The 15283-nt window shown below is 43.2% G+C and overlaps 1 protein-coding gene and 1 long non-coding RNA gene across 5 annotated transcripts in view; one reads left to right on the top strand and one right to left on the bottom strand.

The window, feature by feature from the left end:
• SPIDR (scaffold protein involved in DNA repair) overlaps positions 1-15283 on the top strand; it is a 551620-nt gene that overhangs the window by 40176 nt on the left and 496161 nt on the right. For 2 of the 4 annotated variants that reach the window (XM_075826267.1, XM_075826265.1), the window contains exon 6: positions 5897-5932. The exons of the other annotated variants lie outside the window; for them this stretch is intronic. In XM_075826267.1, the coding sequence (XP_075682382.1) occupies positions 5897-5932 (36 nt within the window). The remainder of the gene's footprint in view (positions 1-5896; positions 5933-15283) is intronic. 4 annotated transcript variants of the gene reach the window in all.
• LOC142651490 (uncharacterized) lies at positions 6360-13600 on the bottom strand. Its single transcript, XR_012847631.1, has 3 exons — positions 13550-13600; positions 12620-12757; positions 6360-7567 (listed from the first exon to the last, which is right to left on the bottom strand). It is a non-coding gene; the product is annotated as an uncharacterized LOC142651490 (long non-coding RNA).

The following is a 15283-nucleotide window of genomic DNA, read 5'->3' as shown; positions in this document are numbered from 1 at the left end:
CTGATGAAAGCGATACAGAAACCGCGTCCGAGGTAGAAATGTTGTCTACCAGTGATAGCGACGACAGTGATACGCTTTCTGCAATTCAAGTGTCGCTGCAGAGTCCACAAGCACAGGGCATGTCGCAGAAGTACCACAAGACACGGCCCACTCTATTCCCCCAGAATATATTGAGTGGGTACCCACAGAGTCATTTTCCCCTAATATCCCAGAATTTATTGCCACACCAGGGATAAATATTAATGTGGAAAATTTTACAGCAATTTTACAAAATATTAATTACAGATGAACTATTGGAGCTGGTTGTTAACCAAACCAATCTGTATGCTGAAAAGCCAACGTTCTCCTATGCAAAGCAGTGGCACCCCACAAATACTGGCGAACGTAAAAAAAATTTGGGGCTCATCCTCAACATGGGGTTGGTGAAAAAGCCCTCAATCCGGTCATATTGGGCAACAAGCCCTACACATGCCACACCTGTATTTCCAGCCGTCATGACCAGAAGCCAATATGAAGTGCTAATGCGCCTCCTTCACTTTAACGACAATCACCAGGCCCTCCCCGTAGTGATCCAGGCAGTGACCGCCTGTATAAAATAAGGCCCCTGATAAAAATTTTGGAGGAGTCATTTATGCCGGTGTACAGCCCCGAAAAAAACCTAGCGGTGGATGAATCGCTGATGAGTTACAAAGGCAGGCTCTCATTCCGCCAGTACATCCCCTCAAAGAGAGCAAAATATGGGGTTAAAATCTACAAGCTCTGTGAGAGCGGTACAGGCTACACATCTGCCTTTAGAATCTATGAAGGCAAAGACCGTGATATTACCCACATTATTAACTCATTTACTTTCACACTGTTTTTGTAGAGAGAACCAAAAGGGAGGGTTGCTTATTGGATAATGTTTCACTAAAATGCAGCAATACAGTATTTTCTGGAAAAAACTATTTTTAATTTATTTCCACCTATTAAAAATACTCACTATACCCCTAGATGAATATTAGCACGACATTTATACTTGTCAAAATGACCTGCAGTACCACGGCAAATATAGCGTGGTTCCCTAAAATCAGCTCTGGCGTAAAAAGGCCTCCAAAAGCCAAAATGGACTCCTATGATATGCCCTATAATGGGTCCATATAATAGATTAGACACACATATTTGGTATCGCCGTACACGGGAGAAATAGCAGAATGTGGAAAGGTGTCACTTTTACCAGTATGTCATATGGTGTTTCGAAATGGCTTAAGAAATGACACTTTTGTAAAAAAAATACAAATAAATTTTTTTTGGCCCAAGTTTGGACAAATTCTGTAAAAAGTGTAAAGGGTTAAAACAGAAATTGAACCGCTAGAAATAGACTTTAGAGTGTCTAGTTTGTAGAACACAATGTTTTTTTACCATTATTTATTGGACTTCAAGTCCATTACCCATACATTACTACCAAGGTGTAAAAAATGAAATTAAGACATTTTAGTGCGCAATTGAAAAAAGGGGCACTTGTGTTTTATACTATATTTCTGGTCAAAAAAATAAACTACACATCCAAGTCAGGTGTCCTTATGATCAGGATAAATGAAAAAATATATTTCAAAACATTTGTATGATACAATTACTTTTATTTTCAAACTGTTACATTTTAAATGATGAAAAATCTAAATTTTTTTTCTTTTTTTTCTGTCTTTCCACGGCTATAAAAAAAAGTAACAAAAATGTTACCTATACATATATACCACAAAAAGGAAGCACTGCATGTCCCAAGAAAACAGTGCAAAATTCACATCGATACATAACACATACAGAGTTATACTGCGTTACATCTGTGAATAGCAAAACTGCGAAAATTGCTCTGGTCACTAAGGTTTAAAACACCTTCGGTATTAAGGGGTTAAGGTTCTGTTCACATTTGCGTCATGACTAAAGGAGTCATGATAGCTATGCTATGCTGGATCTGTTTTAAATGGATCCTGACTAATCTTGTCCAACTCCATTCACTTTTTTAATGGGGTATTGTCAGGATTTTGTCACTTTTTACAAAAAGAACTTTATAGTAACATAAGCATACTATATTTTTATTTAATCTCTGCTTTTATAAAAAATGTTTGCTCGCCTAACTTTAATGATGAAATCCTAGGATATTTAACCAACATCTTTAAATCACTTTTATAAATACTTATACTATTTTAATAGTGTTGCAAAATATTACCTAAAATCATCTATTCTATACATATAAAATAAGAACAGTAGAACTATATGTGCTAGGCTGGCAGAAATGCCACTGCGAGTGCTATATGTGGTATTGTTTACTCATTAGCTAGTTATTAGCACCCTCCCCCACCGTGACATAACTATTAGTCGTGGCGCAGGGGGGGGGGGGGAGTATGGAGCAGACTCATGGGCGGAAGCGGTCAATATTTTGCCATGGTTTAAACATTTAAATTTGTGCGGTCAGCCCTTTTTTATGTTTATTTGCTGTACAGTCTTTATTCACTGCCAGCCTGTGGAATGAGACCCAGTTTACACTTTGCAGTTTTTTTTTTTCATTTAGGAGATGTACAGAAGTGTCCACCCTTTTGCTTTTCTTGAATTACTTTAAGTTCTTAAAAATATTCATGATCTCAACCCGATATAATCTTGCGCCATCCATTAAAAAATGTTTATATTAAACGTATAGTTTTTTTTCTTTTTTAACATGGTAGTCTATGGGCGACAGATGACTGATGGATGGCATCCATCAGAGGTATACATTTATTTTTACATGTTTAACATATCATGCCATACAGCTTGGGATGTGTGAAGATAATTAAACAAGGACACATCTGTACAATTAAAAGCTTTTATACTTTTTGGGGGATCTGCATCCAGTTTTGGCAAAAAACGGCTTTAAAATACAGTGTAAATGCTAGAATTGCATTATAACTGAGCATGTTCGCTTTGTTAATTCTCTTAAACTAATATTTTTGTTACTCCTTTCTAAGTATTGAACTAAGGCTTCTTTCACATCTGCGTCGGGGTCCCGGTTCTGATGTTCCGTCGGAGGTTTCCGTCAAAACGGGACCCTGAGCAGACACAAACTGACACAGACGGAAACCAGAGGTTTCCGTTTCCATCACCATTGATTTCAATGGTGACAGATTCGGTGCCCATGGTTTCCGATTGTGTCTGTTGTGCACCAAACCCGTCGTTTTGCCGGAAGCAATAGAGTAGTCGACGGAACGGAGCCCAAGCTCAGATGTGAACAAAGCCATACTTGGAAAAGTGACAAAAGCTTATGGCAAGTAACTTCCCACAGGCCATATTATTCTTTGTGTTCACTAATTTACCTTCTTAGGCCCCATGCACACGACCGTAGATTTCGTCCGTAATTACAGACCCATTCATTTCTATGGCCGACGGACACCAGTCCGTGCCGAGGAAAGGCTCCGCAAAAGATAGGACATGTCCTATTTTGTGCTTTTTACAGACTGTGCTCCCGTACTTTATATGGGTGCACGGCCCGCAAATGCGGGTGGCTGTCCTCAGCCGGCTGTGCCCATAATCACGGACTGTGATTACGGGCACGGTCGTGCATATGGGGCCTTGGGGCATGTTCACTCAGGGCAGATACGCTGCATAAAGGTACACAGCGTATCCGCCCTGGAGCCCGCAGTGAGTTGCGTCCAAAAAAACAGCACTACGTTGTGGTGCAGTTTTTCGTCAGGAATGACCGCTGCAGAAAACAGCAGATTAAAAAAAAAAAAGCTTAAACTTACCCGTAGTCATGGCGACGCATCCCTCTAATGTCCTGCAGTATGGCCTCTTGGGATGACGTTTCATCCCATGTGACCGCTACAGCCTGTGATTGACTTCAGCAGTCACATGGGATGAATCATCATCCCAGGAGGCCAGGCTGGACGCAGAAGCAGAGCGATCTGGGTAAATATAACTTTTTTTTTTTTCTGAATTGAGCTTTTCCTTCCTCAAAAATGGCAACATCTGCTATTTGTTGTGGGATTTACCTCCCCATTGAATTCAATGGTGAAACCCTGCAACTGAAAAGCAGCGATTCCGAATCATAAATGTAAAAGCTGCACCGCCCCTGTCAATTTATAAACATTTTTTCGGCAGCGTGTGGATGAGATTTGTTCAAATCTCATCCACTCTGCTGCTACTGTATTATGCTATGGATTTGCTGCAATGAAATCCGTTGCGGAGAATCCGCAGTGATTACGTAGCGTAAACTACCCCTAAAATATTCAACCTGTGTAGACCTAGTTACTTTAGCATTTTCCTAAGGCTTATTTGCATTTGTAAACCGCACTATATACACGACGATAAATCTGTGGCCAAAGATTAATCTGTATAACATGCTTATTCTAGTTTGTGCTATTCATATGATAATAGAATAAGTCTTCTTGGAGTCTATGAAACCCTGTATAAGCATTAAGGCTGAACTAGTTTCAGATGTCTAATTGATGCATCGCATGAGAGCTTGCTGAAAGTAACATGAGGATTTGTCTTCTGTGTAATCAAAAGCTTAGATCATGTCTGCTTTAAATGGACTATGTGGCAGAGGGGCATTTCCCTATAGCTACGCCCCTCATTCTGTCAAACACAAAAAGGTTACCCGCCCTACCCCACTGATGCGACTATAGATTTGCATTTCTCAGTTGTTGTTTTTTTTCCACTTTATAAATACATAGCCTGATAAGCGTATATTGGCTACAAATAAGAGTGAAGGCTCTGTTCTGTCTGACATGTCTTTCTTAAATAATCGTTTGGTTACTGACAACACTTCAAGTAACACATTCTACAGGCAAAGATTCAGTCAAGCCGTGTGTTCACACAAAAGGGAGGAGGCGGACCCTCTGAGTGACCAGGTGACCAAGAAATCAGCCGCTTGAGAGATAATATGGCTGACCAATGTATTGTAGCTTTCATCTGCACACAGACTTCACAGTTATTGCACATATAGATCCATGAGCACAATCAAATTTCACTTTTTTCTCAGTATACTTTAACCAGTTGAGGCACGAGGTACTTTGAGCCTTTAGAACCAGACGCAGCTTAGCCATTTCTAATACATATTTGGGTATGTTCACATAGCTTATTTTGGAGCAAAAAACGCTAATATTACACTCCAGTAAGTCTTGAAATACGCCTGCTTTCCATTGATTTCAATGGGAAATACACTGTTGTTCATATAGGGCGTATTTTTACGTTGCTGAATTCAAAACGCACCTCCTAAAAGTGAAACGTTTTACAAGCTAATTTTCCATTTACACTATAAAAATACGCTTCAAAATACACTTGAAAAACGCTTCAAAATCAGCTTAAAAAAAACAGGGTTTTCTTTTGAAATCCACCACAAATTTTTCTGCCTTAAACATTTGCCGTGTGAATATTTCCCTTTAGTTTTACGGCTATAATTTTTTTATTTTGACATGATTGTTTGCAGCGTTTTTTTTCATGAACAATGTAGGTTTCTTTTCTTATCATTTTTATACAAACAAATTTTCCAGCCACATTATTCATGCGCGACCCCCGCCCCTATCTGTGTTCTGCAGTTTATCTCCTGGAACTTCAGCAGTGGGAATTAAAGTATCACCCATATCTGAATTTTCCCCTTTAATCTCCAGTTTGCTGCCCTTTGAAGCTATGCGAGTCGTTTTCTCATATGTCTGTGAGCCTCACTCGAAGAATGGACCCATGTAGTTTCAAACACTGATTGGTCACATTTAATGTAAGAAAGTGCTTTCCTGAGGTCACTGATGAGGACATCTGCATGACATGTGTAGAGGTTTCTTCTGTGTTAGGGACCAAAGTTCACTAAAGCTCAGTTTGCCTGTGCAAGCAGCTAGCTGCATTGAAGAAATATATAGCCATTCATGATTTTTATTGTATAATTTTTTTTTTTTAGGTGTTTCTGTTTCCTGCTAGTTTTATCTGTGCTAAGGTATGTTTGTGTCCTTATATGCTTTAGAGCCCAGGGGAATGTTTACAAGTTCACCATCACCTACACACATTCTATACATTCTGCTGGGTGCTTTGCTATTAATTATAGTCTCTATATAAGCATGTGCAGACCTGTACCGAGAGACATAGGACGAACAAGACTCCAAAATCCGAAGCTAGACGTTCTAACAGTAAACACTATTGAATAGCAGAAGTCTGCACATTTTTGATAACCCTTTGATAGTCCAAGGCAGGGTGGTATTTACCTCTAGGCACAGGAGGTTTAGTACCTAGAGCGGTGCCTTGCGGGGGAGGGGGGGGGCATTGGCAGTAGAAGTAGTAGAAATATATATTTATTTTTTTTAACCAACCCCCTGCCTCCCATGAGACTTACTAGTAAATATGCCATCTTTGGGGGGGGGGGGGGTTGTGGGCGATGGGCCACATGGCACAAGAGAGAGATACGCAATGCTCCTCCATCTCTTCCGAAATGAAATGTGAGCACTTTTTGGGGGAGAAACGGGTGCTTCAGTCTGCTGTTCCACTAATCATTGCACAGCCCACCCTGCACTACGCACAGTCAGCAGCATTGCCGCCGAAGATTCAGGAAGTCACTACTTACACATATTTTGAAGAGCTGTACGTGGGGTGGGCACGGAACTGCTAACTTCTAGCTGCACTGCATCGGTACAATACACCTGAATTGACAGCAGATCAGAGTAAAGCAACCTTACCCATAGGCTATGTTCACACAACATATTTTACAGTGTGAAAAAAACTAGAATGATTCCAAGAAAAACTGTTTCTAAAATCCAGGCATTGTGCTAGCTGATTTTCAAAGCGTTTTTAAATTTTGCAAGTGTATTTGAAGTATATTTTGAGGCTTATTTTCGTAGTGTATTTTGAAGCATCAATGGGAAAGACTTCAATGGGAAAAAACAGCTTCAAGAAGTAACGTCACTTTATTTTTTTGCAGCGTTTTTTAATTCAGCGGTGTAAAAATATTCCTTATATGAACTTCATAGCGTATGTCCCATTGAAAACAGTAGAAAGCTGTTTGCAGATGTATTTCAAGTATTTTGTCGTATAATATGAGCCAAAATATGCCTGGAAATATGCGGTGTGAACATGGCCTTAGAAGAAATGTCTCTTGGGGCAGTCCGTTATAGCTCCAGTGTTCTAGGGACCTTTGTTGTTCCTCTCATGTGCTCCTAAATTATCCATGATGCGCCAGGTTCTTGTTTTAGGCTGTTTTGACAAAAAACTGAGTTTTTGCAATTTCTCGAAAATATCGGCAGAAAAAACAAATTGACCGCGACTTGTAGACACAGCCTCATATATGATTGCTCTTCATATAATGTCCGTGATGGGACCTGGCAGTGACCGGTCATGTGCTGTATGGACTAGGCTTGTCATGTTTAGTTGTGGCTTTTTTCGAAGTTTCGTTGTCGTATGTCACTTCGCCTAATTGCTGCAAGTTTAATAGTTTTCCTATGTTGCTCAGAATTGTGTCCCAGTTTAGACGCCACAGATTTGCTGTGGATTTGTGGTATAGATTCTGCACTGCAAATCTTCATCAAATTACAGTCCAATAGATGGGAATGGGGTCTTCAATCCACAGATAGCAGAAAAATTCCTTTAAAAAAATGAGCATGTTGAGGATTTTCACCTGTAAGTTACTTGGGGAACACAGTCCACAACATTGAACACCAGGACATACCCACATGGTATTTACATTTATCAATGGTTCCACCAATAACTATTATTTTAATGGCGTCACAATTAATAATCAATAGTAAACGATCATTTGATGGCTGAGCTCCATTAACACTGGCCAATTTTCCTTACGATTGCTCAGAAGCAAGTGAATCATGACGTTAATTGTCACGTTTAAATGGGCCTTTAAAGTTGCATGATTTTGGCAGCGCAGCTTGTACAGGTGAAGCACATGGTTTTAATGTTCTTCACCCGTACAAGCCGCGCATCCGAAAACTGCATCGCAACAACACTGCAATTCGCGAGTAAATCTACATACGATTTTGCCATGCAGTTCTCGGCGGTGTGACACACTACCACCCCGCAGTCACATTGTGTACGGGCACCCCAACAGGGGCGTAATCAGTCTTAGTGCCTAGGGCAGTGTGAGCTGTAAATACAACATTGACCCAAGGGTTAAGATGCTATAATTGAAATATTAACAAAACCAATGTGTATTTTATAATAGTCTGCAATATATTTATTTAGGCTATATTCACATTACAGTGAAAAACGGCCGTGTGACAGTCGTTCTTTGAACGTCCGTCACACGGCCGTTTTCAGAGCAATGATGTTCTATGGGTGTATTCACACGGCCGTTTTTTTAACGGCCCGTGAATAATGGGCGTCAAAAAATAGGACATGTCCTATTTTTGGTAGTTTTCACGGCCAGACGGCCCCCATAGAAGTCAATGGATCCGTTTTTAACATCTGTCAATACATGTAATAACTGAACTGTTAAAAATGATCTCTGTGGCATATAGAGGGAATCTGTGTGGCATTTACGGGAGGGGGGGGGGGGTGGTGGTCTGTGTGGCATCATCTACAGTACAGCAGGGGTCTCAAACTCGGCCTTTTAAGTGGACCACATATAGAAAAATGTGAAGTTGACGGCCGGCATTACTTTACAATTTGATACATTACAAAATTATTGTTAATTCATTCGTTGTTTGAACTACTATAACACTATATTATTATAATACTACATTACTATAATAATAGCGCTAGGTTTAAACTTATCGGAAATTTGCGAGATTTCTCCACGTGCTTATTTCAACAATCCACTTTTACAGTTTAAGTGTCGCTAAATGCAGTCCGGCATCTCAGTTGGCAGCGTTTGGCAGACACACAAATGTCAAAATTAGGCAGCCCCTTTTTAGATCGTGCCATAGAGCCCTCTGTAGATGCTGCCACAGTGCCTTCTGCAGATACTGCCACAGTGCCTTCTGCAGATACTGCCACAGAGCCCTCTGCAGATACTGCCACAGAGCCCTCTGCAGATACTGCCACAGAGCCCTCTGCAGATACTGCCACAGAGCCCTCTGCAGATACTGCCACAGAGCCCTCTGCAGATACTGCCACAGAGCCCTCTGCAGATACTGCCACAGAGCCCTCAGGGATTCCTTTGCTGGAGGAGCCCCTGATGTCACTGTTCATACACAGTGACGTCCGGGGATCCTCCTTGACCGGAATGTGATGTCAGGGGCAACCCCAGAGCCGGTGCCCAGAGCGGAGCACTAGTATAGGACCGTGATGTCAGGGGCTTGCCCAGAGTTGGAGTCCCGGAGCAGAGCCGCTTCTACCACCCTGCCTGGGATTCCAGCTCTACTCCTGACATCACTGTTCATATATGGACAGAGATGTCAGGGGCAACCCCAGAGCTGGTGTCCTGGGCAGAGCGCTACTAGCGCTCCTACTGGGACTCCAGCTGTGCTCCTGACATCATATGTGGACAGGACAGCGATGTCAGGGAATTTCCAGAGTCCCGGAGCAGAACCTATGCTAGCGCTCTGCCCGAGACTCCGCTCTGGGGAAGACCCTGACAACACTGTCCATATATGAACAGCGATGTCAGGGAATTCCACAGAGTCCTGGAGCAGAGCCGATAATAGCGCTCTGCCTGGGACTCAGGCTCTGGGGAAGTCCATTCATGGACAGCGATGTCAGGGATTTCACAGAGTACCGGAGCAGAGCCGATACTAGCGGCTCTGTGTCCCACGGGCCGCAGATGACAGCCTCAGGGGCCGCATGCGGCCCGCAGGCCGTGTGCTTGAGACCCCTGAGCTACAGGGAGGCTGTGTGGCATATACAGGGGGCTGTGTCGCGTCATGGTGTCTGTGTGGCATCATATACAGGGGGTCTGTGTGGCATCATATACAGGGGGCCTGTGTGGCATCATATACATGGGGGCTGTGAAACAATCATGTTAATGACCTTCCTTTGGGTGTTTTCAGGGGGTTGGGACCAAAAAAGCCTGACAAATGAAATTCATTAGTTTTTTGTTTTTTTTACCGGCCATGAAAAGCTGATGCAAAATGGATGTGAAACGGCCATTAACGGACAGATGGTCTGGAAACGGATGAAAAATTGGAGAAACACTGATGCAAAACGGCCATGAAAAACTGACAATTGATCAGTTTTTAATGGCCATTTTTTTTCTCTTTCGTGTGAATATAGCTTTAATGTTATGCGTTATATGGTAAGCTTTGTTTTCCAGCTTTGTTACAATTTTTGGAAATACTAATTGTATTGGAGGGAAACAAGTTGTTATTCCAGAGCTTCTGCAGATCATTGTCTGTTCTGCAAAGTGTTCCAAGATTTAAAAAAAAAAAAAATGTCTATTGCCTTTAAACTTTTTCTTTGCTAAAGTGATCCACGCAGAAATTAAAGAGGAACGTTTTTTACATCTGGGTGAGAATGCACAGATTGCCCAACAGAAGAGCACAGATGCTTCCTGTAAGTATAGAAAGCAATCTTACTATACCACTAAGCCACAGATTTCACCTGACCGGAACACAGCAATGCTAATCATTGTATTATACTGCAAATGCACCCATCTCATTTTATATCCTTCAATGAAAGTCCATGAAAGAAGTAGGCCACTGCACAATTTATTCCATGCCACGGCTGATTCTATTTTAGCTGGCCATATACACTAAACTACAGTTTATGGTTGCGTCAGTGGAGATTTCTGTTGACTGAATGATTCTTCTCATGTCTATGGGCAACATTAGGACTAAAAAGACAGACTGATATCTCACTGGCACCAGTGGTTGATGAGCAATTTCCCAGGGAAGCCACAGGCAGCCACACATTTTATTTTATTACACTGTGCCAATTCAAATAAATGGTGACCATGTAATACGTTGTCACGCAGTGTGCTCCAGAGCAAGTCTTTTTGTTATTTTTATTTTTTTATTTTTTTAGTGGCTTTCTGCTCTAGAAGACCATTGTCTAGATGAGGAACAACCCCCTTTACCTTTTACTTTAAGGCCCTATGCACACGACCGTAAAACCGCGGACCGTAACACGGTTTGCGGTTTTACGGACCCATTCAGTTCTATTGGCCATCTATGGATGGGTGTCCGTGCAGTAGGACTGTGCCGGGAATTATGGAGCATGTCCGTTTTTTTGTGTTTTACGGGTAGTGCTCCCATATCTTGTATGGGAGCACGGCCCGAAAATGCGGGTGGCTGTCAGCAGACTGCCGTGCCCGCATTCGTGGGCTGTGATTACAGGCACGGTCGCGTGTATGGGCCCTAAGATCAGAAGTTTGGATATGGGCAGGGTGTACAGAGACTCTTTATTTTTTCTTCTATTTTTCTAATTTTTTTATTGAGTCAAAAAACAACTTTTACCTAATCTGTATGACCTCTGTTCAAATCTGGGGATCGGCAGAATGTTTCATGATTCAGTGCATTTATTGGCCTCAATAGATATTCCTTCAAAAATGGCAATAGTATTTTTTGAACATGTTGGGTCTAAAATGTTTTGATCACATTAAATACTTCACTGTACTTCGATTCTGTTGGGTTTATAATAGAGGCACATTAGAAAACCAGTTAGATTTGTTTGTTGCTTTGTAAGTCTCTTTGTTGGCAGTTCTTTTGCCAGACCATTAGCAGCAGGGGCGTAACTAGGAAAGACTGGGCCCCATAGCAAACTTTTGACTGGGGCCCCCCCCTCTGCTGGGTATCACACAACCCCCCCCCCTTGTAGATAGTGCCTCCCTATAGATTCCACCACACAGCGCCCCCCTATAGATAGCACCATACACAGCCCCTGCAGATAACGCCATACAGCCCCCCTGTAGATAACGCCATACAGACTCCCTCTGTAGATAACGCCATACAGCCCCCCTGTAGATAACGCCATACAGCCCCCCTGTAGATAACGCCATACAGCCCCCCCTGTAGATAACGCTATATAGCCCCCCCCCCCCAAAAAAAAACGTCCTATAGTTTGTCCTACAAAAGACATGCATCCCCTATCCACAGGATAGGGGATACATGTGTGATCACTGGCAGCGATAAGGAGAACGGGGGACCGAAAGTCCCCCGAAGTTCTCCATGACTAACCTCGGACTTCCGGCGTCTGCGCAGTTCAATAAAAATGAAAGGAGCGCTGGTCACGCATGCGCACAAGCGCGACCGGCGCTCCATTCATTTCTACGGAGCTGCCGACACAGACCCCGGAAGTCCGAGGTTTGTCATGGAGAACTTAGGGGGGACTTTCGGTCCCCCGTTCTCCTCATCGCTGCCAGCGATCACACATGTATCCCCTATCCTGTGGATAGGGGATGCATGTCTTTTGTAGGAACAACCCCTTCAGTGGCGTCGCGCTGTAGCAGCCATAGCGGCTGCTAGCGGAGCCTGCGGCCATGGGAGGGGGCCGTGCCGGCGGGTGGCACGGGCCCCCTCATGCTGCAGGCCCTGTAGAAGTCGCTACGGCTGCTATAGCGGTAGTTACGCCACTGCGTATAAGTTTGTACGGCGTAAAACTACAGCTCCCAGCATGGCCGGAACAATGGTAAGGATATGCTGGGAGATGCGGTTTCACAAAAAAAATCCTATCACCATCATCTCGCTGCAGATCATACAGTGACTACAATACTGATTAGAGGCAGAATAAACATTTACATTAAGTGACTCACCGGTGACGTCTCAGATTCTAGTTATTTTCTTCTCCCTCCGGTTCAGACATCTATGATGGATTTCTCCCGGCCATGACCCATTTCTGCAGTTTTCCGTTTAGATGTCTTCAGCTTCTCACTTTTAAAACATTTCTGCACCTATAAACAAAGTTAAAATTCTCAACACATCTAAATATAACTGTCACAAACACACAACATGTCCCCTGTAGATAGTGACCTACATAGAAGCCCCTGTAGATAGTGCCCACATATGGACTCCAGAGCTGCAAGGCAATAGTGCTAACCACTGAGCCACCGTGCTGCCCTACATATAGCTTCCCCTATAGTTAGTGCTCCACGTATAGCCCACCTCTGTATATAGTGTCTCACATATAGCTCCCCCTGTATATAGTGTCCCACATATAGCCCACCCCTGTAGACTGTGCACTACATATAGCCACCCTGTTGCTAGTGCCCCACAGGTAACCCACCCCTGTATATAGTGTCCCACATATAGACCCCCCTGTATATAGTGGCCCACATATAGACCCCCCTGTATATAGTGGCCCACATATGGACCCCCCCTGTATATAGTGGCCCACATATAGAGCCCCCTGTATATAATGGCCCACATATAGAGCCCCCTGTATATAGTGGCCCACACCCCCACATATAGACCCCCCTGTATATAATGGCCCACATATAGAGCCCCCTGTATATAGTGGCCCACACCCCCACATATAGACCCCCCTGTATATAATGGCCCACATATAGAGCCCCCTGTATATAATGGCCCACACCCCCACATATAGACCCCCCCTGTAGCTACTGCCCCACATATAGACCCCCTATATATAATAGCCCACATAAAGATGACCCCCCCCCCCCCCCATAGATAATGGCATTCACATTTTTATGAGGGGAAAAAAAACAAAAACTTGACATACTCACATTCTCCGGTTCCCACGCTGTTCACTGGCGATGCAGACATGCTCTCTTCTGAGCATGTCTGCAGGAGTTGAACGAGCGTCCTCCAATGACGCTGATTGGCGGGGCAGAATGACTTGCCCCGCCAATCAGCACCTTCCAAGCATGGAAGCGGCGCGATGATGTCATCGCGCCGCTAGCCAATCAGTGTCATTGTAAGGCACTGGATGGTCAGGCACGGAACATGCCCGGCCATTCATGTATTTGGCTGCCGCTAGCACTGGGGCCCCCTCCGGTGCTAGCGACACCTACAGGCATGAGATGGCCTGTGTAAGGCTCGGCGTCGCGGGCCCCACAGTAGCGACGCTACCGCTGTAGTAGCCATAACGGCTGCTAGCGGCGCCACCGGGCCCCCTCAAGCCCCGGGCCCCGTAGCAGCCGCTACTGCTGCTACCTCGGTAGTTACGCCACTGATTAGCAGTATGAGTCTTTGCCTCAACTTTGAAATATCAGGTGTTATCTTGAAATCCAAATTGTCCACCGTCACTGTGGTTGGGAGATTATAGATCAGGTTAGTCATTGAGATTGTTATGTGTTAGTTCTGATTTTCAGATCTGTTGTGTATTCATGTGACCTAAATTTGTATAAGTGATGTGATGTCATTAGACTTTCTGTTAAAATGATGTGTTGCTAATCTGTATTAACCTAGATTTTTCTTATTATTGCTTGTTAATTGCTTCCTGGAACAAACAGCTATTCAACTGACATACTAGCATTTAGCTACATAATTATAAAGTTCTTCTCTTGTTTATGTGAAATTACAATTTGGAAGACTTGGTCATTACAGATATACACAAAGTGCAGGTCTTTTTTCTCCAGGAATGTCCTTCATTCCTTTCTTTTTTTTTTTTTGATAATTTAGTCTCTGGCAGCAGATTGCGACAATGAAGAGCTAGTGGAAGGCATAAATTGAGGCAATTTGAACAGACTGTCCTGTCTGCAGGGAGTATATTATAGAGCAGGAGGAGCTGAGCAGATTCATATATAGCTTTTTGTGAAATGATTTAGTACATCTTGGGATATATTGATTTAAATATATGATCCCCCTGGTCTTAATCAGTAAGTGAGACAGCCAACTGTACTCTTGACAGCTATCTCTTTATGACCATTGGGGCGGCTGTCAATCACAGATTGAGACCCCACACTGTACTCTAAGTCCAGAGGGAGCATAGATTTAAATTAATATATTCCTAGTTATACTGAATCTTTTCCCATTAAATTATATATCAATCTGCTTGGCTCCTGCGCTATAACATTATGTAGACCTAGTATGTTCAATGCGACACATTTACGTTAAATTATAAAATTTACTTATACCATCAATAATTAATAGCTGACTCATGGAATTGTTGTGATCATGAAATTAATATTTACACCATTGCAACTGCTGCATGTGTTTCGAGCCATTTTATTGGAAGCAGTAAGTCTAGTACAGGGGTCTCAAACATGTGGTCCGCGGACACATGCGGCCCCTGGGGCTGTCATCTGAGGCCTGCGGGGCACCAAAGCTACCGAGACATCCTCGGGATAGCAGAGAGCAGGCTGAAGGAAGAGTTCCACGCACACCCCCTGTAGCAAGTGGCACCCTCCTGTAGATAGCGCCGCACACAGCACCCTGTAGATAGAGCCACCCCCTGTAGAAAGTGCCCCACGCACCCCACCCTGTCGACAGTGCTACACACCCTTCCCTGTAGAAAG

This window comes from Rhinoderma darwinii, chromosome 5, assembly GCF_050947455.1.
Source record: "Rhinoderma darwinii isolate aRhiDar2 chromosome 5, aRhiDar2.hap1, whole genome shotgun sequence".
In the NCBI taxonomy this organism is placed as follows: Eukaryota; Metazoa; Chordata; class Amphibia; order Anura; family Rhinodermatidae; genus Rhinoderma; species Rhinoderma darwinii.
Note: the sequence above shows the minus strand (reverse complement) of the source record. Positions and strands in the feature narration are given on the sequence as shown.